At 42.1% G+C, this 27,229-nt stretch overlaps 2 protein-coding genes across 2 annotated transcripts in view; one reads left to right on the top strand and one right to left on the bottom strand.

The window, feature by feature from the left end:
* The first annotated feature begins 6,665 nt into the window (after positions 1–6,665).
* Positions 6,666–7,547, top strand: PPP1R3G (protein phosphatase 1 regulatory subunit 3G). The gene has a single exon (XM_054381931.1). The coding sequence runs from the start codon at positions 6,666–6,668 to the stop codon at positions 7,545–7,547; it is 882 nt and encodes a 293-aa protein (XP_054237906.1).
* A 7,195-nt stretch (positions 7,548–14,742) lies between these two features.
* LYRM4 (LYR motif containing 4) overlaps positions 14,743–27,229 on the bottom strand; it is a 78,075-nt gene continuing 65,588 nt past the window's right edge. The window contains exon 3 of the mRNA XM_054381685.1: positions 14,743–15,070. Coding sequence (XP_054237660.1) covers positions 15,008–15,070 — 63 coding nt within the window. The 3' untranslated portion in view covers positions 14,743–15,007. The remainder of the gene's footprint in view (positions 15,071–27,229) is intronic.

Raw genomic sequence — 27,229 nt, forward strand, 5'->3', positions numbered from 1 at the left:
CTTAATTGTGTTTAGAGTCAGTGAAATAGAAAACTTTCTTTTTTTTTTGCCTTAACCTCTGGTGATGCAGGATTGAGCCTGCCTGCATTCATATATGGCTATTTCAGTGATTGTGTACTGTTCATGATAGCTATTGTGTCAGCCCTTTGCTTCTGCAGGCTTAGCCTGTACCGTGCTGTCCTGCTTCTTGTTCATCCATTCCAGAATTTTCCAGTATACGCTTACTGGTTAGAATGGTACAGTGATATTAAAACAGCACTTATCTCTGCTCTTTTTTTTTTTTTTTTTTTTGCCTACTATAAAAACTACTAGCATTCTTTAGGATTTCAAATCTCTCTTTGTCCAGGCCACTACATTATCTATTTTGTTGACTGAAATTCAACTCTGAAGTCTTGTTCTGTGCTTTTAGCAGTTGCATTGTGTTACAGATATCTAATTGCTGTCAGGTACCTGGTTTTCTCCCTAGTATCATGGCTTAGCAATTGAGAACAAACTGGAACTGAGGCAATCTGGGGAACTGCAAAGAGACAGGGTTAAATTAATTTTCATCAGTTTGGAAAACTACACCTTCAACTAAACAATTTTTAACACCAAGTTCATACAGCAAGATTACTTGGAAAGCCTATTCCCATGTTTTAACTCCAGAAACAATAAATGAGACTGACATAGACTCACCCAGTTGGCTGGCATTTCCCAGGAGTTAGTAGAACAGTAGGTATTGCACAACTCTGTTTTCCCAAAAGACAGGGAGATGTCTAAGCTGATGAGGTCAGGTTCTCATTCCATGATGCCACATCAAACACAATTGTAAACACTGACAGAGTTTTTTGCCAGCTGACATCATGAAGGTCCTTCTGAGCAGCCAGGCAATTCTCTTGTCCTAGGAGAGTCCAAATGAAATTATGTCACTATGGACTTTGAGTGAGCTACATTACATGCCCTGCTGCTTATGACAAAGTTAAACACAGAAATACAGAACAGAATTAATGTGGGTACAAGTTCACGTCATTTTCATGCCTCATTTCCAATTTTCATTTCTAAATGCTTTAGAGGGGTAAAAATTCTAATGCCTCAGATACCTGGTTTATGTGCTAAGAACTAAAAAACCTGGTCTAGAGATATCATTTATGTTTTCTGTAATTTCTAGGAGGTCATTTTGGAAGGTATGTCAAGCATTTGGAATGTTGGAGCATCCCTAGTGAAGAGCTAAACAAGTCTTCTGTCTGAATAAGCTTCCTTACAGAGTTTTAAGAAGACATTGGTTTCTGTTTTCCAGAGACAGCCTCCTATGGGTCAGGGCAGGAGCAAAATCCAGCAATTTAAGACAGATGGCAAGAAAATAATTGATTGTTTTAACAGTCCAGCAATAGTTTGACATCAAACTAGACTGGATTAGATGGAGCTTCTTCTTCACTGAGGTCTAAAGCAATATTCTAGCATAATACAGGGCAAGAATTGAATCCAAATTATATTTTTCCTAGATTGCTAAAAAGTACATAGAAACATAGAAATTTTACGTGAGAGAAGCTGGATCCTCGTGTTCATCAGAAACCTTTGAAAGAGATGTGGTTCTGCAGCTTTCTGGAGGTCCACATTAAACCAAACAAAACCCGTAAAACAAAACCCTTTTCAACTACTGTGCTGCAAATCCAAATCTGGGGGAATCTGGGAATCTGAAACCATTTTTCTCACTGATTGTCTGAACTTTCCTATTTCAAAGACTGACTGTTTGGGTTAAATTGTTGAACTGCAACAGCAAGTCTCTCTGTTAGGATGTCAGCTTGTTAGTGTGAGGATTTTTATCGTAATATAATTAACTAATTAAAAGTCTGACAAACAACACAAGATTCTCAGTGTACTGCATGAACATGAAAAGTTTAGCTAAAATACCTTATAAATATCAAAGGTATTAAACCAAATCTGGCCACATAAACCAAGCAACACTTCAGAAACCTTAGTGAATGGAAAGTTTTTTGTGCAGCATGAGTTTTGTCACAGTTATTAATGCCAACTCCAGTCTGAATTTAGTGTTTGTTCAAGCACTTGGAATCTTTTCCATACAATTTCTGCAAAACAGAAAAGGAAAAAAAATAATCCTTTATACCATTAGTATTTGCTTGTCATGAAGAAAAGATTCAATGTTAGAGCAGCTGGAGAGAAATCTCGGACCTACTGCATTACATCCAGGTGAAGGGACATGTTTTGCCTCATTGCCCAATACTCATACTAGGAACTTGAAAGGGTATTTCACATCAGTGCAGGAAATACACCTACTGCTGTGATGCAGGGAAACAGAAAAAATACATTTTCAGATATTTAAAGTAATCTCTACATCCCATAGGGAATGTCAGATTCAGGTCTGCTGAGAGACAAAACAAAACATACTGGAGACATCTATAAAACTCATTGTCTGAGACTCAAAGCCCTGAAGGATTTTGCTTGCTGAGCATCCTGCAGAAATTAAAATATTTGTATTTAAGATTGGGAAACTGAAATAATCACATCCAAATACTTGTTTCCATTTCAGTACTGTTTCCATTGGAGATGTAATGCCTTTTTTGGGAGTACAGCTGCTAGGTTTTTCTGCATAAAGTAGAAAATGAGATCTAATTTTCTAACTTCTGAGTAACTTTTATGCAGAGTAGTATAGAGTTTTTCACTTGGTGTTAGATCATCCTCATGAACATAGCAACATGAAATCCTATGCTTACTAAAACCACAGAGCAGCTACAATTTCCCATGGGGTAAGAAGCATTTGGGATTTTTTAATAATTGAGGAGGCTATTAATATCTTCCATGTCATTTTCATACAAGCAACATGACTTAAAATTGGGATGAATAACTAAATGATTTTCATAGTGAAGCAAGAAGATTGTTCAGAACTGTCCTGATTTGAGCTAGAACACAACTAATTTTGTTCAGTGATCTGACTGTTTTCACAGACAGTGGCTGCTTCTAGCAGTGATAACGCTCATGGTTAGAGTTAGAGGGCTGGGGTGCAGAAAGGCTCTTGATTAGACTTGCTCCCGTGCAGATCAAGGGCACTGCAACATCTTGTGTCCCATGTTGGAGTGCAGGAAGTCAGAGGTGCCACCTGTGGAGGAGCAGGTGACCCTAAACTGACCAACAAGGGATTTCATCCCATGGGCCTCGACCTCAGGACAAAGCTGAGGTATCATCAGGGTCAAGCCTCCTCTTCAGTGGCCAGTGTCTGAGCAGGACTCTGTCTATTCTGCCTTTGATCTTGGTCCATGAATTCCAGAATCCAGTTTCAAAATCTAATTCCTGAATCCTGTTCCCATCTGCCTCTTAATCCAGTCTGGGATTTCCCCAAGGCCTGCCCCCAGCATCAGTGGTGACAGTGATGTCACTGTCATCAAAAGTTTGGGTTCCATATTGGTTTGTATCTCTTTGTACCTATTTCATTCTATTATTCTTATTTCCAGTCAAGCTGGTTTAGTTTTCTTTCACAACCCATCAGTCTCTCTCCCTTATTCCCAATCTATCTATCACCCGTCTAGTGGCCAGCCCAGCCCTAATCCTTGAAAAGAACTAAAGTTGCTAGAACTTGAGAAAAGCTGTTAGTAATTTTCTGTATGAAGTATGATAATTCCTGCATATTTCTAAATCCCTGTGAATTGTTTTATAGCATTTAGGAGTTTTTTCTTCTTCATGGTTTCAAATAAGCTGTTGTCACAGGAGATTTTCTTAGAAAAGCCTCAAGTGGGGAATTGGAGAGTTTTGGCGTATTTGAAGTGGACACATCCAGAAGTTGGATAGTTTCCTCTTTGACTGACTGGAAAATGTGCTGGGTTTGGATCTGAGGATTGACGCTCGCATTGAAAATGCGTCAAAAGAAATTATAAACAGTGTTTGAACAGGCTTCTGGATTGTGAGGTTGAGTTGATTCAAGCCGCAAATGCTCCTGCAAGGTGTGTGTTGAATGCAGAATGGGGACAAGGTAGTGGGCAGCTGGGAAACAGGAAGGGATGAAATGAAAGAAGGTGCCGTGATGAATCTGTATTTAGTTTATGACCTTAAACATAACTGGTCAAAGCCCAGAGGATGCAAAAAACACCTGACTGAATCTGCTGTCTCTACTTTACTATGAAGTCCCTCTGCTTTTATCTCAACACTTCCTTAACAAAGGTAAATGTCACTTAGAAACCACAGAGCCTTGTTGCCTCATTCTTTTAAGACAGTGCATTCTGCAACACTTAAGAGAGAACACCAAATACCTCCCTACTTGATGTTCACTGTCATGGTTTGTCACTCAACTGAACATCTGTGGTAAAGGTTCATCTGATTTTAAATGACTTCCTTTCTGTAGCAATCGATTACCACTGAAAATCTGACTTCTTTTTGTGTGTTCTTAATTTCCTGATTTTAATTCTTTTCCTGCAAACTTCTACTGCCTTAACCACTTTTGCTTAATTTCTGTGAGCTGCACTCTTTTTGCATAGGCCTGCCTCCAAGTTGTGGGATAAATAAGAAATGTATATTAATTACCGAAATATTACTTAACTTTTATCAATATTTACAGTAAGTTTTGTTTTATGCTGTCCCTTATTTGGCTTGAACCTTTCATGTTCCTCTGTAATTTCTCATAGTCCAAACGGTTTTGCCTTATCAGCAAATGGCACAATTTTCCCCTTTGCTGCTTGAAACATTTGTTAATGATTTGGCAAGCTAGGAAAGCATGTGTTGGTGGGATAAACACCACATGAGGAAGGAAGAGCTGGTTTCTTCATTTCTGTTTTTCCTCACCACAAGATAGATATTACATCCAAGAAAATATGGTAGTAATACTGTATTTTATATAAAGAATCTTCAACATATATAATTTACAAGCTGGCTGAATGTGGCAGCTCACAGCAGAGTGGTGGTGATGAGCAGTTGACAGCAACTGGTGTTCGTCATGTTTTCCATTAGCACAGCCAGTGCCTTTTATTCCTTTTGTGGCCAGCAGGATCAGGGAAGCAATTATACCTCTGTACTGGGTACTGGAGGGGCCACAACTCAAATAATGTGTTCAGTTTGGGGGCTTTCACTAGAAGGAGAACATTGAGTTGCTGGAGCATGTCTGGAGACAGGCAACAAAGCTGGTGAAGGTTCTAGAGAACAAGTCTTTTGACGAAATGCTGAAGGAACTGCGATTGTTTAGCTTGGAGGAAAGGAGGCTGAAGGCAGACTGCCTTGCTACCCACAACTCCCTGAAACATGGTTGGAGCCAAGAGGGAGTTGGCTGGAGGAAGCTGCTCAGTGATGTTCCTGCTGCTTTGATTAATTTCCCTGTGAGATCCAGCCTGCAAACTCAGTTGGAATGCACTGTATGCACTCCTGTTGAGAGGCTGCTTTTTGGCAACCAAACTGAAGCTAAAAATAAAATGAACTATGCAAAACATACAGAAAAGCCCTAATAAATGCATACTGCAAGTGTGCTGCTTCAGAAAGTACTGTTATGTGCTTTTTTGTATCTCTTCCATGAGAAAAAACATGAAGGGAAGTTTGATCATGTGGTATTTTTGCAGTCATAGGTACAGATCACCTCCAGACAACAGCAGTGGCACACACAAAGGAGAGAATTAAATTTGGAAAACTCTCAGATACGGATCTCATTATACTAATAAAAATGTTTTATAAGGATGCTGCTTATGACACATCATGTTGAGAAAATAAAACTGGGGGAGATGCTATTCCTCTTTGCTTGCTTAAAACACTGGCTTTTTCCTCGTTTTTTTGTTTAACTGAAAACTTTGAAGGCAGTTGTACGTTCACAGCATGTACCTGTGCACATGTGTACCTCTTGAGCCTTTGGGCTTGATTTTCCACAAGCAGAGTACTACTGGTACCAAGTGTGGGCAAAAAGTGGTTGAAAAGGTTTGCTTATACAATAGGTCACACTTTAAATAGTGAATTCTTTTGGTGTTCCTTTTACCTTTGGGGTTTTGCCTTGCAGCTCAGGTCTCAAAGCGTTTCTCTGTGGTTAAGATGCGTGGAAAGCAATTCAAACATGAAATCCGGGGTGTGTGGGGGTTATCTCTGTGCTGCAGGAGACAGGCGTTTGACGACCATCACGGCACACGGGCGGGACCTGGTGGTACTTGCCCCGGGGTCACGGCGGTGATGCCAGCGTGGTGCTGGGCGACTATCAGCTTCATCCTCACCCTCTGGGCTTCTCCTTTGGGGTATCCGCGATTGAAACCTAAACACAGATGAAGATGATGACAATTAATTATAATAACGATGAAGCCTGCTCCATGATTTTGCCGGGTCTCCCCTCGGCCCGCCTTTGCGCGGTGGCGGGTGGAGGGACACACTCAGTGGGTACTCCTCTTTCTTCCCTATCTCTTCCCCAAAGCCCGTAACTCTTGACAGCGTTGCTCGCAGCTCTCTGCCCCTCGCCCTGGTAACGGCTGCCGGGCGGCGGGCGGGAGGACGTGCGGGGCCGCCCGTCCCTGGTTCCATATTGCCCGTTCTGGGAGGTCCCGCCCCCGCCCTCGGTCGCCCCAACCCTGCGGGGAGGCTCCGGCCCAGGCGCGGAGAGGCGGGAGGGGACTCGCCCCCCGTGCGGGGCCTGTGGTGGGGCCGCTGGATAAAGCGGTGCTGGCCCGTCCGCTACCGCCATAGGGGCGGCCGGGACGGGCCCAGTGGGGCGCCCGGCCATGGCGAGCCCCGCACGGCCGCGGCAGGAGCTGGCAGCGGAGGAGCGGCGGCTCCGCGTCTCGGCCCCCACGCTGCCCCGCGACGCCGAGCGGGAAGTTGCGGGGGAGCGGTCGGTGCTGCTGGAGCCCCGGCAAGGCGGAAGGCCGCCAGCCCCCGGCCTCGGCGAGCGGCGGGAGGAGGGGGAGGAGGAGGAGGAGGAGGAGGAAGAAGAGGAGGAGGAAGAAGCAGCGGCGGGCGAAGGCTGCTGCAGCAAGTGCAAGAAGCGGGTACAGTTCGCCGACTCGGTGGGGTTGAGCCTCGCCAGCGTCAAGCATTTCAGCGAGGTGGAGGAGCCGCAGGTGCCCCCCGCGGCGCTGTCCCGCTTGCAGAGTCCGTCCGCCGAGGAGCGGGACCCGCCGCCAGGTCAGGACTCCCCAACACCGCCCGGTCTCTGCCTGCTGCCCGAGTTCCCCGACAGCGGGGACCCCAGCGCCGAGCGGCTGCGGCGGCAGCGCGTCTGCCTGGAGCGGCTGGGGCGGCCTTCGGCCCCCACCGACGTGCGGGGCACGGTGCAGGTGCTCGGGTGCCCCGGCCCCAAGGAGGTGACGGTGCGGTATACCTTCAACGAGTGGCATTCCTTCGTAGACGTCCCGGCAGTGCCCCTGCCCCCGGCCCCTGTGGCTGCGGGTGACCCTCCGGCCGAGCGTTACGGCTTCAGCCTGTGCGTCCCGCCGAGCCTGAGGGAGGGCTCAGCCCTTCATTTCGCCATCCGCTACAGGAGCCCGCACGGAGAGTCCTGGGACAACAATGGTGGCCGCAACTACACCCTGAGGTGCTGCGGATTACTCGCGGTCGGACCTGTGTCCTCCGCCCTGCCGAGTCCTGCTGCACCCCGATACTGATGCCAGCCAGGAGCCAGCCGGGTGGCTCTGCAACCCGCTGTCCGTTGATGGGAGGGCCAAGGCACCTGGCCGGGAGAGTACCCGAAATCTGGTGGTCTAAGTGGTTGCTTTGGTTTCACTAGTGAAAGGTGGATGTGTGTAGACTCGAATTGCTGTGGCTTGTGGAACTGGTTTCTGTTTGGTTTTGGAGAGAAGGAGACTGACTAGTGTGGGCTTTATGTTTTCCCCCTTTAAGTGAATTTTGAGGTCTTGGTTTGGGCTTGACTTCATATACCTGACCAGTAAGAGATACACACGGAGCTTGTGTGAAAACTCAGTTCGCCACAGATTGAACTTAGGATCCCAGTTTTCCCTTCTCACATTCAGGACTGCGACATCAATTGTTCGCTTTTCTTGTTTTGTTATTATTTTTTAGTTCAGTGAACTGTCACGATACGAGGCACTGTCGTGAACATCTGTGAGACTTGTGACAGGCTTGTGTGCCCACCCCACCTTTGCCATGCCGGCAGTGGCTCTGAACAGCAGGCAGGCAGCCTGTTTTGGGGCTGGATCTGGGGCTGGACTGGTCTGCTCTGGTTTCTGTCATTCAGCACACTTCCATACCGCTTCCTGCCTTCCCCAGACTTGGATCTGGCTGAGAGCAGCCAACAGGGACTTCTGCAAAAATGCTTTTTCTTAAAATAGACTGGTGATTTCACACAACTGATGATCCTGCAACCAGTATGAAGGAAGAGTTAAAGGACTTACTGATGGTGGGTTGATCAGGAGAACTTTGGTGCCACCCACTTTCACACTGTGCAGTCAAAGCTGGTGCCTGTCTCATCCAGAGTTCAGTGTTCCCTGATGTGGGGAGCGAGGACTGATCTATCTGGACAAACTTTTCACCAAGGAGTGGCAATGCAGTACAGAGAGGCTGTCCTCAGTAAGGAATGAAAATAAGTGCCTTAGTTCAGCTCTCCTGTTACATTTTGCACCACATTTCTCAAGTATTTATAATTTATTTGGCTTCTTTTGCTACCTTTTGTTCAGTGTATCATGCTGGGAAAGGGGTTTGTTGTGCACACGAATGGACTTGATACGATTTCTAGTCTTCACTATTGCATTGCACACCTGGAGGTTACTACTGATGTCCCAAGTCCTGAAATGAAGCAGAAAGTGCCAATACAAATAGGTTTGTAAGAATAAAAAAAGCTTTAAAAAGTCACAAAGCTGACCATTACCCATCTTTTTTGTATAGAGTGAAACGTAATGGAATGTTTCTTAACTTTGCAGACTAGTTGTGCCCCTAATCTGACACACCTGTGTTGGTGTGCCTCATGGTGAGCATCGGTGTTCACCATCTGCAAGCAGCATTTGGCAATAGCTGAAAATGTATCTGAAAGTGACCATCGTTCTGCCACAGCCATGGGGCAAACCACCCTCAAAGTCCACGACAGCATCAGATTGTAACCAGCACCTTGTGTAGAGCAATGATGTGAGGGAGATTTATTAGCATGGGTGGAAAACAGCCAACTTTTGGGCAAGTTTTCTTACGGCTCTTCTGCAGATTTGACTTGTTTTTTTCTGATGCAGTATTTCAAAATTCAGGTTAATTTTTTTTGGATGATAAGACATTGTCAGATTGCAGGAAATGTTCTTACATGGATGTATGGTCTTCAGCAAAGCCGTGAAAGACAGTTTCCCTTTTTAAACCAGAGCATACTCTGAGTCCTCTGAAGACCTTCAAGACTGTTATGAGCACCTTAAAAAAGAATTGCTTCAAAAATTGCCCTTCAGAAACCACTTTGCTGTTAGACTAGTGCAAATTGCTTCGAAAATGAGTAAAAAGTTCACAAAGTAAAATCTTAAGTTCTTGTTTTGCAAGCTACACATAAACTCTGGCTTAAAGCAGGAAAGGTTTTGAGGGAGTATAGGGAACTCTACTTTCCTACACAAGGTTTTTTTTAAACTATAATGAGGATATTACATGGGATAATCTGGTATGAATTAGCTTTCAGATACTTGAGTTTAAATGAAAAACTGTGATTTAAGCTGATCTGTGAGTCTACCACCACTGAGTGTTGCTTCATTTAAGTACAGTTTAGTATCTGGGGCTTCTGGGGCTCATTCCATATTCTGGGTTTTATTTATTAATTGTTTCAGAGAAGAAGGAAACTTTACCCCCAAAATGAAGGGGACAGATATCTTAAACAGTTTAAAGGAGTAGGTGTATTCTGATGGCTGTGTCAGGGCAGAGGTGTGGAGCTTGTCCCTTGTGGAATCTCATCTAGGTGTGCTTATTGGTAGAAGGGTGATAGAGCATTGGAATGGGTTGCACGGAGAAGTTGTGGAGTCTCTTCTGGAGATTCCAAACCCATCTGGATATTGTGATCCTGGGCAACCTGCTCTGGGTGACTGCTTTAGCAGGGGATTGTACTAGATGGTCTCAAGAGGTCCCTTCCAACTCCCATCATGCTGGGATTCTGTGAAACGTTCTGTGGTATCCTGTGAACTATGGATGTGAAACAGTGAAATCCAGAAAATCAGACATATATGTGTTCTCTTTAGCCCTGTGATCTGAAATTTAAAGCGCAAGAATTTGCTGAGACTAAACAGTAAAATGCTTTGAGTCCTTCAGAAAATTTGTGTCCATCTAAATTCCTGCAAATTGTGTTAATTAAAGCACATTTTTGTGCTTGGAAAACCAGTAAAAGTGCTGCTATTTATTACTTTTGTGAAAGAAAAAGGGGAACCTCTCTCAGACAAGAATCAAACATGCCCATTTCTTAACTGACAGTACTGAGGTGGTAGCAAGCCCACATCAGCAAAACACAAGGCTGCTGCTTCTGGTTGTAGGTTGAGATACATGGTGTTGTTGCAACTTTATTCTCAAAGTAACATATTAATCACAGAATCATAGAATTGTTTTGGTTGGCAGAGACCTTTAAGATCATAACATCCAACTGTTAACCCAGTACTGCCAGTTCACCACTAAACCATGTCCCTCAACACCTCATCTACACGGCCTTTAAATCTCTCCAGGGGTGGTGACTCTGCCACTGTTCTGGAATATTCCAAGTGAAATAATTCTAATTATATAAAATCCAGAGGCCAAACAGAATGAAAAGTTAAGTGAAGCACTTGTTTCATTTGGCTGCATGACTGTTGATGTAGTAGTGTTTTATAGAGTCAAACTTTAGGAGGAGGTGCTCACAAATACCCTCCTTCTCCTCTTTCAAGAAATAAGAAATGATGAAGGTTTGTTAGCACTGTCAGAAAATCTCCAGCTCTAAAGAATTCCATTTTATGCAGATTCCTGGTTTTTTATTTCCCCATGGACTAAGGGCTTAGGGGAGATGGTACCTGCCAAACCGTTTCATAGGTGCATATAAACCAAAAAAGTTTAACAGTTGAAACTCTATAGTGGGTAACTATGAAGAACATCAAAGTTAAATCTTAAGCAATTTTTGTCACTTCAATTTAAATTCAGATTTAAGTGATTCAGAAAAGGGCTGTGAGGCTAAATTTGGTGTCACAAAGAACCACAAACTTGCATGCAAACTACTTCTATTTAAAGCCACAGCTTTCAGTCAGTACTTGAAAAGCCTGGCTGCTGCTCCCCTTGGCTTCCCTGGGGTTTGGATCCAGCCCAGAGTACTGCAGGAAGGTAGGGGAAATAATGGAGATTTAATTGTCTATTCTGCTCAGAGCCCTGTTGAGGGGATTAGTGTAACATGGCACTGTGATAAATGTTCAATCTGTCAGAAGTTCAGAATCTTCTGTCTAGGTGCAGCAGTAATTAAATCACCTTAATTGTTTTTCATGATTCTTTTTAAGAGAGGGAAAATTACTTGCCTAGGATTAGCATACCGCCAAAGAGTGGCATAAATATTTATGGGGTGTATTCTTTCACTAGAAAGCCTGGACATTCTTCACAGGTCTCCATAGTTCTTTTACCCTGAATATAGAAGAGTAGTTAAGTCATTTACATGCACTGCTTGCAATCACTTTCCCCTTTTGTAAAGCTTTAGATACTGGGCTCAAGACTGAAAAAAGGTGAGTAGTAGGGGGAAAGAAGCATGTTATGCAACACTGGTGGTATTTAATTTCCTCCATAACCTGCAAAATCCTTTGAAGATACATGTGTGGGTGAAACAGGTTTGACAGTTCTGGTCTTTTCCCTCTTAAGAGTTGTAGAAAATACGCTGCTCTCTCTTCATTTCTGCTTCCACATTAAGGGCTCCTGCACTATTCTAATATTCTAGAATACAAAAAAAAAGAGAAAAGGCAAGAATGTGAACTGTCAGGAAATGAGCTACACACCTTCTTTTATAAAGGTCATCAAGACCAACATCACTAATAGTATGAAATAATTATGCCTGTGTGAAGAACCATGGAACAAAGCTATCAGTATAGTCCTGACTTGACTAATGCCAGGATTTCACTGTAGATCATTATGGAAAACGCAGGAAAACTGCCAGTGCCCAGCTCTTTCATGGCTCTGTTTATGTGTATGTATGGTCCCTGCTGGAGAGATGCATTTATGTTACATTACAGGAAGCAAGTGGAAGGGCTGGTGCTTCTCCATGAAATTACTCTACTACCTGCTGATGTGAGATGGTGAAAGTAATGCTTTTAATGCCCAGAAATTTGCTGAGGTTTTCTCTAGAAATACCTTTCTAGAAGTGTGAGTAGTAAGTTAAAATTCTTCATGGCGTATTTCAGCATGGTATATAAAGTGTTCAGCTGCTGCTCTCTTGGTTTGCTTTCCTCCAGGTCAGCTGCTCTCCTGAAAGATCAGGGCATTTCAAAACAGCTTTCAATTTGCAGTAAAACCTCTTGAGAAGCTGTAACACACCACAGAAAGGCCCATCCTTTAAACGCTTACTAATATTAAACAAATTATTCTTTTTTCTTTTTTTTTTTCTTTCAGTGTGCTGTTTCCAAATTTATGCTGTAAAAGTCACGACAAACTTCGCTATATGTAAACATTCCAATTTTGGTGCATACTGCTGAGGTTAATAGTTTGCTAAAATGTTGAGATCAGGAACAGACAAACATTTCAATACAAAAGCCAGCTTTTTTTGCTAAGACATTGCAGCTTTAGTAAAGGTATTTATTGAGCTCCCTTTCTGTTCTAAGGAGAAAGGATATACTTTTGATAATAGTGGACATTGTACACAAGTCACGGGATCATTCCTTTGTGTTTTAACCATTCCTGCTGTTTACATTGCTTTGACAAAATCCAACAAAGCTTCTGACAGTGTGCCAAGAGAGAGCTTTAATGAGTATTGCAACGTAAACAGAACTGGTGGAGCGCAGAAGGTGAGGCTGTAAGAGCACAGTGGCTCTGAGGCTGCAGCACAGTGCCAGCTCTGTGGCTTGCTGCCTCCGTCAGGAACAACACATCATAGAATCACAGAATTACAGAATGATTTTGGTTGATCATCAAGTCAAACCATTATGTAACTCTACCAAGGAGCTCCTATCAAGGAGGAAATGATTATGTATTGAAAGGGCCTCTACTTGAAAATAAGCTCTTTTTTGGTAATCATGGAGAAAACAGGTTTAAATAGTAAAATTTTGACTGATGGAGCTAATAAATTAGGGTTATGCAATTTCTAAGGCTGTTTATTTTGTCTCCTAGCATACATTCTCAGACTTTGAAATGGTATGCAGTGCTTGCTCCAGTAATGAGGCTGTTTTAAACAAGGATTTTGCATATGCTGCTTTAGGGACCAAGTTCCTTAGACTATAAACTTCCATCTAGAACAGGTGCAACATTTCACTGAACTGACCGGAAGCTTAAACAGTAATTGAACATTTCTTCCCCTACACCTTCACCATTAACTTAATTATCCAGTTGTGAACGTAGAGATTTAAAATTCAGAATCTACAGAATTTTATCTATGAAAATTACATTTTAATATAATCTTCACTGAAAGCAGTTTACATTGTAATACCTAAACACCTAATAAGAGGAGAATTATTACTGTAATTGCGTTTTCTTTGACAGTGAGGGTAGAGACTACATTTGTAGTCTTAGGTAGGCAGAGTATCTTATTTTGTTAATGGAATGCATCACAATACTTTCCAGTCTCACTGTATAATGATAAAATATGTTTTAAATGGTAGTGAGGAATGGGAGTTTGTTCTAAATCTGTGTCTATCCTCTACACAGACAACACTAAACAGCTGAAATTCAAAACAAGGAGAAAGCAAGAAAAATAAGGGAAGGTTTTTCAGTGCCACAGGGTTGTAGAACTACTGTGGAGAGTTTGTATGTCTCTTAAAAAATCCCCAACAATCCCCTGAAAAAAAAATTTTTCTGTAGAAGAAAAAGCTTTTTTTCTGTATGCCATTTAAATAGTTTTGCAACTCTTCTCTGCAGATTTCTAATAGGAAACAAATTCAAGCACAGCTATGACTTGAACAGAACTTGATCTAAATTTCTGCTTGCCTTTTTTTTAACACATTGTCTTAAAAGTGTTAGTTATTCTACAGATTTAATAATAACCAAGAAACCATAACCAATAAGTTAATGAAATTGAACACTGAGCATTCCCACTTCTGCTAGGCAAACCTTGCTGCCAATTCCTGACTTACAGCATCTGAGTTACCGATGTCGCTAGGTTTTTTTTCTCCTGCTAGGTTCTTTCTCTTCTCTTTGTGAGGAAAGGAAATCTTGCTTGAAGCAATGTGATGCTTTCTGCTAACAGGTACACCTCAACAGATGTAGAAGAGGACTTGGTGGTGAAAATACATTTTAAAGCTCATTTTAAAGTTTCCCAGCCTCAGTGATTTAAGTCTTCCATTCTGTTTTTCTGATCTGTTAACTGTAAAAAGTAAGATGAGACTGGTTATTAACTCTTGGAAATGAAGAAAGAACTAGTGAAATTTTTATGTCACTCCTGAAATGTCAAGGGATGCTCTTTAAGGAGACTACACAATGCAGCTTGTGGTATTTCTAAGTATCAGGGTCTAGGAGATGAAAAATCTGTTCATCTCTGGTTTTAGTATTTAAAATGACTCTGTGTTTAGTTATCTAATTCAGATGCTATACATTTTAAAATTAAACAGGATCAATATGAACTAAGTCACTGGGTGAGTTACTAAAAATCTAATACATCTCCCACACTCAGTGAGTGATAAGGTCAGCAGCAGAATAATTTATCTGGTTACAGGTAGTTTAATGAAGTTTTATTGTCAAAGTTGGGCAGGGACTATTCCATCACAAGACACACAAGCACACAGATTTCAACACTCTTACATGCTATTACAAATCACAGCAATATATTTCAGAACATGTGAACCATTACAAGATAGTACTTTGGTTGCAAAAAACTTGAGTCTCTCAGGCATTTCTTATGTTGAACAGAAAAGCTCAGACGTGCAGTAAGTTTATGCATCTGTATGTGGCACTGTAGGATGCTGAAGATGGTCCAGTGTTGCATGAGGATCAGATCAGAGTCTTCTCAGAGCTATGTGTTTCCTGGACTTTCAATAACCAATTTCTCTGCGGAATACAGTTGGCCAATGGTAACCTGAAATCAAACCAAAATATCAGCTGAAACTGGAAAGCAAACAGGTTATCATTTCAGCTTCACAAGAGTGATAAAACGATCCCAGGAACTGCCCAGCCCATATATTAAGCTTTTTTATAATCACAGAATCGTAGGATTGTTTAGTTGGAAAAGACCTTTAAGATCATCGACTCAAATCATTAACCCAACACTACCAAATCCACTGCTAAACTGCATCCCTCAGCATCACATCTACACAGCTTTTATATCACTCCAGGGATGATGATTAAACCACTCCCTGGGCAGCTTGTACCAGGGTTTGACAACCTTTTTAGGGAGAAAATTGTTCCTAATATTCAACTTAAACCTCCCCTGGTGCAACTTGTGGCCATTTCCTCTCATCCTGTCACTTACTACTTCAGAGACTAAACCCCAACTAGCTCCAACCACTTTGCAGACAGTTGTAAGAGAGTGAGAAGGTCTCCCTTCTGCCTCCTTTTCTCCATGCCAGACAACCCCAGTTCCCACAGCTGCTCCTCACAGGACATGTTCTCTAGACCTTTCACCAGCTTTCTTGTCCTTCTCCAGCCCTGCAACAGCACCTCAATGTCTTTCTTGTAGTGAGGAGCCCAAAATTGAACCCAGTATTGAGGTGCAGCCTCATCAGGGCTGAGTACAGGGACATGATCACTTCCCTAGTTCTGCTTGCCACACTATTTCTGATCCAAGTCAGGATGCTGTCGGCTTTCTTTGCCACCTGGGCACACTACTGGCTCATACTCAGCCGGCTATTGACCAACACCCCCAGGGTCCCTTTCTGCTGTGCAGTTTCCAGCCACTCTGCCCCAAGAGTGACATTTTTCTTTCTGTAAGCATTTATAATAATAATACAAACTGCATGACCTGGTACAGTTTTCCAGTTCCTCTGGATCCCTGATTTAATTTGCCTTACAAAAGGTGAAAACAGTTCCACACTAAGTTCAGCAGTTACATTTTAAATTCATTGGAACTGGCCTTTTGATTGAGCTGGAATTCACACCTCATCTTTGTGCTTTCTAATGCAACAAGGGAGTGAACAATGACAAAACCTGGACACTGACACTTTAATTCCTCTTGCTCTTTAGAACTTTCTGGTCTGCATGATCACACTGGTAAATTGTGGTCAGACGCAGTGGTAGTCACACACAGCTTTTTGCTCAACAGCTGAGATGTGGAAGGAAGAATTTTCATGCAAGTAAGGTAATGTAAGCAGAAGACAACTGTCATTTTAAAAGTATACATTGTAGAGTCTAAATTTGTAATATCTGTCTTACCTTTTCTCACCCTTACTTTCTCCTCCTGGGTACACAGTAGCTCTGTGTCCTTTTCATACACATAAAATTCATCTACTTAATTAAGGAATTGGGACAAAAAAAGCTAGATGCTTAATTACATCAAGCTCAATATATTTAGCAGAACTTAATGCTGCAAAAATTAAGCCTGACAGCAAATCAGCCTCTCAAAGCAGCAAAACTAATGGAAAGAGTTTTCCCAGCATTTTTCATTTACCATTATTGAGGGGAAAAAAATAGCATGGTGGCTCTTAAATGAAAATTTCTCCTCTATGCCTTGTCTGAAACTTGTAACACATTGATTTTTATCTTGAAATCTTTATTAAAAGCCATTCTTAAAAGAACAGAAGTTTGCTGTGCCAGCAAATATTTCCCTCTTTTGGCACTCTGAACTAAGTTAGTAACAGCATATGAACAACTCTGATTATTTTTCCAATTACTTAAGAAATATGTTGCCTCCAGAATATTTCAAACAAAGACTGTACATAACCATGTTATGTGTTACCAGCAGAAGTTTTAAGCTGTCAACAAGTGTCACTTATCAAAGGGAATGCGCTGCTCTGGAGTATGTGCCAGGCTACACACTTTAGTTGCTGCCTTCCCACAAACCATGATGTAGTACTTAATTTTTCTATACTGTGTTCTGGAGCCCAAAGAACCTTTAATCCTTTCCCACACAGTACAGCAAATTTAATGGGAGGCTCAGAGGGATTACAAAAATGCTGAAACCTGAATTGCATTTTTTTTTCTCCCCCAACTGGGGAGGTAGATGGGGCTGAGTAAGTGACTTCAGAGTCAATCATATTCAGCAGATGGCTTTGTAGGAGAAAGGTCCCAGCTGTAGTTTGCTGTCCCTGTGCCAACAGGTGATTTATCTACTGCTGTATCTCGACTTGGATGCAATAAAATCATAGATGTGTCCATGAAGCTGCTTCCTTAGCAAGCTGCAGGCATATGAGTGAGAGCAAGGCCCCCAGTGTTGTGCTGGCTGCCTGTGCTGGGCTGCCTGCTTGCTGCTCTGCTGTTCCTTTCAGAAGTGAAGCTGCCACATTTTAAGATGAACTTTGAAACTTCAGGATTTTTTTTAAACAATTAGCCTTGAATTTCTGACATTATGATTACACCTTTCCCATGCACTTCAGACAAAACAAGTAGACCTCCATTTATAGTTCCTGACAAATTCATGTCTGTAAACATATCCTGCCTCAGTAGAAGGACTGTGCTGGTATTTACACACAGACACTCATTAACCCTCTGAATCACAGAATTGTTTTGGTTGGAAGTGACCTTTAACTTTATCAAGCCTAACTGTTAACCCAGCACTGCCAGGGCACCATTGAACCATGTCCCTCAGCAACACATCTACACATCTGTGATCCCGTGATCCCATGATCCTGTGATCTTTTATATTCCTCCAGGATGGGGACTCCACCACTGCCCTGAGCGGCCTGTTCCAGGTGTTGATGACTCTTCTGAGGAAGAAATTTTTCCTAAAGTCCTAAACCTCCTCTGGCACTACTTGAGGCTGTTTCCTCTTGTCCTATCACTTGTTTCTTGTGAGAAAAAAATGACCCCCACCCAGTTCCAACCTCCTGACAGGGAGGGTGAGAAGGTCTCCCTTCAGCCTCCTTTTCTCCAGGCCGAACAACCCCAGTTCCCACAGCTGCTCCTCACAAGACTTGTGCTCTAGGAGCTTTACCAGCTTTATTGCCTTTCTCTGGAACCCCTCCAGAACCTCAATGTCCTTCTTGTGATGAGGGCCCCAAAATAGAACCCAGTAGTTGGGGTGCAGCTCACCAGTGTTGACTACAGGGAGGACAATGATGTCCCTGGTGTTGCTAAAAACCCAGCATTCTCTAAAGAAAGCATTTCAGCAGCAAGTACTGCTGTGGATCATTCTCCCCAGTTAAAGACCCAAATGGCTATCTGTGGAGTTCTTTTTCCATCAGTGGTGTTTGTATCTTGTACACCACATGCCACTTGCTCTTCTGGTAGGTGGCTGGCAGCCAGTGAATAGGTCAGTGTCAGGGCACTTGTATTAATCATAGGAAGCTTTTATGGGAAAAGGGTCTCCCATTTGCTCACAACTTTGTTACCCAGAAATTTATTTACCTCTGTAAGGTGAGACATTACAATTAAATTCTGCAGGTTATAATGTGCAATAATGAAACCATCATCAAGAGAAGACAAGAAATAGAAAGATAAAGGCTGCTTTTCAGATTTTACTGAATTATTCAATGTTTAAATTCTGCCTGCAAAATGATGTACTTAAAAAGTAAGTCTGACAAGTCTAACCCTCAAAAACTGACAATTTGTCCTTGTTCAAAGTACAATCTTTACAGCCAGCTTTTTCCTGTGAACTTGGAAAACTAAATCTTGCCTTCCAGCTGAATCTAAAAGAAGACTCAAGGTTTCAGAACAAGATTTATCAGCAGATATGAGTGAGACAACAAATGAGCAAAAAGAAATTACTGAACAGCAAGTACCAGTCTATCATTTAACCCAACCACCCATTGGTTATTAGGTGTCCATGTTCATATGGACACAGTAGCAAGCATGAGGAGATTTGCCCTAGAATGCATGTAAAAGTGCCACCACAGCAGAGGAATATGAAGACATTCTAAGACAGCAATTGCTCTAGCTTTCTGTGATTTAAGAATTAATTTCCTGAGAGGGTCATCACAGGAGAAGTAAAAAATATTTCTTGTTTTTCTTGAGGTAAAGCAGATGATAACTAAAGTTGATTCACTACAGTTTTATGTATTAAACACATTTACATATATAAATACATATAGGTTGTGTTATATGTGGATGCATATATTTAAGTATTTTCAAAATCAGTGTCTAAACATAGCCATCTTCTCTATTTTGTGTTGCAAATTTGCTTGCAGGGGAGAAATGGTTACCTTATTACAAGCCAGGATTTTTCCTGTGGCAGCTCAAAAGTCATATCTAACAGGTACACTGCTGAATCTTAACTAGGAGGAAAAATGACACCGCAGTCATATCACACATACTGCTTCTAATCTTGGCCTCTAACACCCTGTGAAGTAGTTGCCTGTTCCTATTTTCTTGCACTATGACTATAAAATCCAGTTCTTCAGAGCTGGAATCAATACGGAATTACATATGATTATGAAGATGTTTCCCTTATTTTCAGTGATTGTGTTTGTCTACAAAGCAACAAGAAAGGAAGTGAAGGAAAATGTGCAGCCGAGAAGTTAGGACTATTGTTTATTTTACTTCTGTCTGTGCTTTGCAAATGCTGTTTGCTTCATTCCTTTGTGCCAAAATATCTACAGCAGCTGCTACATGAAGCTTTTGAAAAGGCAGGAAGAATTAATTTAGAGCTACAATTTGTCTGGTATTCCCTAAGTAGGAAGGTGTGAAGTAAAGTAAACCAGCTAATAGGCAAGAATCTACCTAGAAGTTCTTTTAATAATGACAAATGACGTAATTCTGTTAGAACCCTATGCACTGTATCTTAGTATGCCTTTATTCAGCATATCTGAAGCAGGATGACATATTTATTTAATGCTCTTACTAATTTATTCCATGAATCTTCCTTAAGAGACACTCTTCAGTAAAAAGAGAAGAGATTAGCACAAAAATACTGCAAGCATGTGCATTCTTCTGTGTATGATGATCTACCAGACCAAGGGATCATTTTAAAATGCTGATTATTTCTCAGTTGAGAGGCTCTTTAAACATGCTACTATACTTCCAGACAACACAGGCCTGACAGACATGGCCCTTGCTCCAAATAGCTACACACTTGATAAAGCTTGAAATAACAGAGAAAGAAGAACATTAGAAAGCCAAGTGAGCAAGATCATGTGGCCCTTCAGTATGGTCATGCTGTTTCACTTCTCTCATTTGGTGCAAGCCTTTTGGCCTACAGAAAAGAAAGAGGGTGACAAGTAAAATGCCACTGTAGAAGTAGACAGGGGCCAGCAGCAGCTGGCATGGGCAGCAGCCTGCTGTTGAGGGGAAGCAGCATCCATTCCTCTGCTACTGCACAGGTAGTGTACAAAGATGTCAGATAGTAGGTACAGGAAAGCCAGTAGTGGGCTTCAGCAGCTAGGGGAAGGTTTGACACAACAAACATCCAAGGAAGAAGATCTGCAGAGGTAACACACTGATCCGGTGTGATCTTCATGTGCTTTCTCACCTCTCCTCTCTTCTTACTTGTTACCTGCTAACTTGCCTTTTCTCTCTCTCTTACACACAAACCCTCTACCTCCACAGAGCAGCTCAAACTCTTCATAAAGCCAACCACAAAAGAAATAGGTCTGAAATACCACAATTCTACACAGATAAAGGGAAGAGACACAACAGAAGCTCATCTCTTCTCAACATAGCATGCAGAAGAGAAAGATCAGTCTATTGAGATGCCAAGTGTAGCAAGGAAAGGAATACAAAACATTAGTACTTGAGAACACAGAGACAAAGACCTGAATAACATTTTGCTGAGTGTGGTATAACAGGTACTTCAGTAATGCTGAGACATTTGGTATGTGAATGCCCAAACCATTCACAGAGGACCCTATGTTTTGTAGCAACTACCTAAGCAGAATTCGTCAAAGGCAGCAGGGAAGCCTGCCTTACTTTTGTCAGTAGTATAATACAACAGCCACTGCCACAAAACACACATTCTGTGCTAGGTCCAGGAAAATACTGTAATGTTTGGGTATCACCCATAAACTAACCCCACAATACATACAAAGGATAATGTGTTATTGTAAAAGGAGAATATTTCACTCTTCAGTGTCCTCTTGGATCACTAATTGTGGGAGGCTTTTGGAATGAAACCCTGAAGAAAATTTAGTCTTTATAGAGAGGTATAAACAACTAATAAATATACTTACCAAGAAGGGTGAGAAAGTAATTTCATAGCACCAATAGGACTGTGAACTACTGCAGAACTAACATGAGCTGCCACTTGACACCTGACAACTGTCATAATTTAAAGACCAGCTTTTACAGCATTGGTATTTGAAGTCAGATGCTGCAAATACAATGTACTGAAAGAATCAACTGCAGAAGTAAACTGAGGAATGTAGCTGCTGAAAAGAGCAGTAAAACAGCTACACTAGGATTTACATGTTTGTAGGTTCATGGCTTTCAGAAAATTACTTATCCACTCATGCCTCTGCCCTTTTTTTTAATATGGTATATGACCATCTACATTTATCCTCCCTCCTAGTTCCAGAAATTTTCTGCAAAATTTCTGATTTTGTCCCATACTGCTGGGACTTAGAGAAAGTTAGAGAAACAGCAAACAGCACATGGACTTTCTGTGTTTTTAACTGAGATTTGCCTGCATAAATGATGATTGTCTAAAGCCTTGAAAAGCTTGCATGCTGTATCTGCACCATAATTTTAAGTGAATGATACATAAAGTAAATGCAAGGCATTGGGCAAGGCTGAACTTCAGGAGCTAAGACATCTTGAGGCAGCAGGTCCCAAGGTCCCAAGGACTGAAAAGCAAGACTAGATGGCTGTACCTCTGGGAGAATGGGGGTCTGTGTGCAGGAAACATACCAGAGATGTTGGCCCTCACCCAAATCTAACATAGTTCATAAGAAGGGAAAACCCAGTGTGGTGAGAACAGCCAAAGCTCTTCAATGCTGTCAGTGCAGTTGAACAAGGCAAAGCAGATTGCTCTAAAAAATGGGTTAGGTTTGGCAGCTTGGAAAACCTCAGACACATGCTGCCTTTAAAGCAGAGTTTCAGATGTTAGATTACCTGCTTAAAAACCAAAATTTAACTAGTATGGAAACTGCAGCCATTAAGAGAGTTTGGCACAATTGCCTGCTACAGAAAGATGCACCAAACAAGGCAAATATTTCTTCTTTCAAGCAGAATGTGCTTGTGCACATCAGGTGGGTAATACAGTATGTAACTAAGTATGTTCAGGTTTGTGGTTTTATTTATTCTGGATCTTATCCAAAACAAACATAAAAGGGTAAAGTTTGGGTGACTCAGAACCCTGATACTGTCAAATTAGCAATTTAAATTTTCTTTTTTGTTAATGGCCTTAAAGCCTTCAGAATATTTAAAAAATCAAACATTTTTATCTGCTACTAAGTTCTATTTTGGGAGATGAAAGACATAGTGAGCTGCTGAATTTTTACATGAATGGCTGTTAGCCACAGTTTAATTATTTGGTGATGATATAGAATCACAGCATCATTTTGATTGGAAATGACCTTTAAGATCATTGAGTCCAACCATCTTCTAACTCTGCCAAGACTGGTGCTAAACTATGTCCTCAGATAGGATTGCTTCAAGACTCCAGACTGTCCTGGCTGAGATTCACAGTGCTGGTTCTAGGATGGCATCACTTACACTGTGTTTTATAAAACTGCCAGGTGGTTTAGTACTTTTTAAAAGTAACAAAGTCTTTCAGTACTTTTGAAGAGAAAAAAAAAAGTCAATCCTGTCCTTTTTTACCTTACACACTCCTCAGATGCAATTACAGGCTGAGCTCTTCCCATTCAAATTATGAAGTTAAATGTGAACAACTAGAAATAACTAATTTCTCTTTAGACAATCTGCCTGTGTTTATAAAGATACATTTTCTGTGCAATATATTTGATTCAGTCTATACCTACACCCAGAAAGGAGCATCCCATCCATGTAAGTACTCACACGTCCAGTCCCTATTGCAGTGTTAAGGTGATCTGTAAAAGCACATAAGGAGAGGAATAAGGTTTTTTTTTTTCTGCATTAACAAGACTTCCTTTTTTTTGGCACAATTCTAACATGATTAAATTGCAGTCATCTGTTCCTGACAGAATCACAAAGATCATTTCCTTGTTTATCTGACTTTCTCTGATGGAGGATATCCAAGGATTTATTTTTCCTCGCTCAGCTATCATCCTCAGTTTAGTATCGCCAAATCCCATACCTGAAAGTGACCCAAGATTCAAAGAGCTTTTTATTTTCCCTCCCCTCTTTTCAAAGCATTCCAATGAAAGTTGTACAAAACATGAATAATCCTTCTCACATCCTCAGGGTGTCCTTTGGGAATCAAAGACATCAGCATTTGGAATTTCACCTGGAAAAAAGCATTGCCTGGACTGTATACATTCTTCAAAAATCTGAGTAGGGAGCAGAAGAGAGGGAGAAGGGAGAAGAAAGGACATTGATGTTTTAGGTCTGAGGATGGTTTTTCTGAATTTCAGTCAAGGTTTGTGACTGTGAGTTGTCACTTGCTGTCCACTGTACCATGGACACACTGAGCTCTGGTTGAACTCAGTTTCCAAACCAAAACCCCATCCAAAACCCGTAACTCTGATCTCCTTTATTACACAGTCCCCATGGAGCTGTCACCACAAACATAGTGAATCACTCTGTCCCTCACAAGGCAGACACTGACGTGCTGGACTATGTTCAAAGAAAGGCAATGAGCTGGTGAGGAGTCTAAGCACAAGTCTTATAATAAGCAGCTGAGGGAACTGGGATTGTTTAGCCTGGAGAAAAGGAGGCTGAGGGGACACCTTCTCTCTTGCTACAACTATCTGAAAGGAGGTTGGATCGACGAACAATAGGACAAGAGGAAACACCCTAAATTGCACCAGGAGAGGTTTAGGCTGGACATTATGATAAATTTCTTCTCCAAAAGGGTTATCAAGCCCTGGCTGCCCAGGGCAGTGGTGGAATCCGCATCCCTGGAAGGATTGAAAAGCCATGAAGATGTAGTGCTGAGGGACATAGTTAAGTAGTAACCCGACAGTGTTGGGTTAATGGTTGGACTTGATGACCATGGAGGTCTTTTCCAGCCTAAACAGTTCTATGATTCTAAAACACTCACGATGAAAGTTGGTGGACTTCTGTTTTCCTACAACCTCTTCCCCAGGGCAGGAGTCACTATCCTTGCCTCTCAGGACTGAGCAGGTACTGCTTGCAGCACCACACAAAGCCAAATCCAAGCCCTTGAGCTCAAATCTGTCCAAGTTTAGACCCATATCCTGTCATCAAGGGTTAATGACTGGACAGGAAGTGATGTTTTTAAACTAAAAGAGGAGAGATTTAGACTAGCTATAAATAAGATTATTTTTTTTTTACAATGAGGGGGGTTAGACACTGCACCGGTTGACCAGAGAAGCAGTAGAAGACTGTGAGATCCCAATTACTTTATTGTCTTAATTAAGCAGGGCGTGAGATGGCCTGACAGTGCATCTTGAAAGTACTGCAACAGTGCCAATGAAAGGCAAATGTGTGCACTGCACTCTGCACAGCTCTGGAGGCACTGCCCCTGCCCTGCAGGGAGCGACGTGGAACAGCAGCTTCTGGGTGAGGTGTGAGCAGTGCGCCCGATGGCTCCGCTTGTCACGCTGGCACAGCCAGCCCCACTGCGCTGCTCCCTCTGTTTTACACCACTCTGCACTGCCTGTGCAGTCTGCCAGCTCCGCGCTGTCTGTCCCCCAGCTCCCGCTGTCACTCCACTCTTCACTGCCTATGCAGCCCAGACGGTTCCCTCTGTGCGTGCCGCTCCACCAGCTCGGCACAGCTCCATTTCTGCCGCTGCCATGGAGAGCCCCCTCTTTCCAAAGTGGACACCTGCAGCCCAGAACTTGGGACTATTCCTGTGCTAACTCTACGAACTGAATCCAGGGAACGGTGATAATCTCTTCCTTTTGCTCTCTGACTCTCTCATACTCTCTTTCTCTCTCTACTTTTCCCTCTCTTTTTCCTTCCCATTTTCTGGTTCAATCTAATAAACCCAATTCATCATCTGTTTCATGTCAGTTTGCCTTTATTTACTCCAAGGGAATTATGTGAATCTTAGCACAACTTCTCCCTCCCTGCCCCACTCACAAGGGTTGGTAGAGAGTAACCAGGTCGGGACAGAAGATCCCTCCCTGGAAAAGTTCAAGGTCAGGTTGTCTGTGTCTCTGAGCAACCCAATCTAGTTGAAGATGTCCCTGCTCACTGCAGAAGGGTTGGACTAGATGACCTTCAAAGGTCCTTTCCAACCCAAACCCTTCAATGATTCTATGATCACATTGCTGTCCAGCTGGCAAGGTCGGCCAGTGCTTTTCAGTTCAGCTCTTTTCTATGAACACTAAGAATTAAGAAGGAAGAAAATAATTACTTGCAAACCCTCCAGCTTTTGAATAGGTGATGTCTGTGTTTGTGTGGCTATAGGGTATAGCTTACATTTACTTGTTTAACTGAAATAAACTACTGCAGCACTTTTGTCTTGGTTTTTTTTTTCAGAGATAAATGACTGGGTTTAGCACAGCTGGTAAGAGCTAATTTGGTAAAAAGTGTTCTTTTCAGTAGTGTGGGTGGCAAAACACTTTCAGCAACTGGCTTAATTAGTTCTTACTTCTTTGGAATAACACAAGACAGTTCACAGAAATAAAAAGAAAAATCAACTGTAACAGAAGATGGGTTATAAAATGATCTTGTTTGCTCTTTTGGTTTTGCCAACTCTCCCTCATTTAATGTCACACTAAATGGAGGCTTGTCCTGGTACTTCCAGTACCTATAACAACTAGGAGTAAGAGGTTAGCACTTACTCCAAATATAGGCAGGGAGTAACCTCTGTTCCTCTGCACAGGATAGAGCAGAGCATTCATAAACTACACTGGCCAAAACCCAAACAGCGCAGCAATGGGAAGAGGCACAGAGGGCTTTCTCCTCAGCAGAGCTGAGCCATACGGTGTGTGGGTGGCTTGTTCAGCAAAGACTGGTAAGCACGGGCTGCTAATGAGACCTGCTCCCCACTGCAACCTCTCTGACATCTGTCATTTATATGACAAAAACCATTGTGGGTGCCAAGGACAATCATTTCTGCTTCACTGCTCCCAGTGTACAACACACCAACAGCAGGGCAGTAACTCATGGCCACAAACCAGGGCTAACTTCAACACACAGATACCTTCCCTTCCAAGTGAACTGGCCAGCAGCACTGGGGCTCTTACACCAACACACACATGGATCTGCAAATGCTCTACAGCTGTCAGCAAGGCACAGCTCCTACCAGACAGAAACTGGGCTTGCAAGATCCACATGACCTTTGGGATGTCAGTGAGATAGAGGTTGAAAGGCCAGGAGGGGCCCAGAGGTTTGTATTTATCTTCATTACAGGCCATTTAGGAAAGAGCTAGATTTTTTTTTTTCTATCTGTTTTGTCCTGAATTACAACTTTGGAGCTGTACTTGAATTCAAATTACAAATTTCTTTAAAGAACCATTCAGACTGTTACAAGCCATTGCCAATGTTTCTCTTTCTCCTAACCAGGCTGAAGAAAGGCAGGATTATGAAAAACTTCTGTTGGGAAAAAAGTGAACATGCATGGGAAAAACAAACTAAAACTGAAGGATGATTTTATGAAGACAACAAAAATAACCAGTTAATGAGGAAACTCTCCAGAAATCTTCAAGAAAAAGCAGGCAGCAAAGCTTCAAACAGGATGTACTTGTACCTACAGTTCATGTTCTTTCAGGAAACTATTTTTGTATTTCTTTTGGCAGCAAGTAGAAGACAGGTTACTCCTATAGATAATATTGGACAGCCTGACTAAACCAAGAACTGGTTCCGAATTCTTATAACTACCCACTGCTCATGTACAGCATGAGAAGCCTGATCCTGAGAACAGCGTTTTCTAATACATGCTTCTCCATAACAATTGTTAGAAAACCTGTGGAATGTTGGTCCTTGGAAGGCTGTTGATGAATCCTGAAAATACTGTTTAAACATGTCAGGGAAAAGAAAACCCAAACAACTGTGACAATTAGGAGAAATGTATTGAATCTTGGAATTTGTCAGTGAAGAATCTTGTCAGAGGTAATCTGTAATACAACACTTTCCAGTTTTTGACAGCTTACGCATT

Source organism: Indicator indicator, chromosome 6 (genome assembly GCF_027791375.1).
Source record: "Indicator indicator isolate 239-I01 chromosome 6, UM_Iind_1.1, whole genome shotgun sequence".
Classification (NCBI taxonomy): Eukaryota; Metazoa; Chordata; class Aves; order Piciformes; family Indicatoridae; genus Indicator; species Indicator indicator.

Coding starts and splice junctions, on each gene's coding strand:
- PPP1R3G (XM_054381931.1), top strand. CDS start 6,666: ATGGCGAGCCCCGCACGGCCGCGGCAGGAGCTGGCAGCGGAGGAGCGG.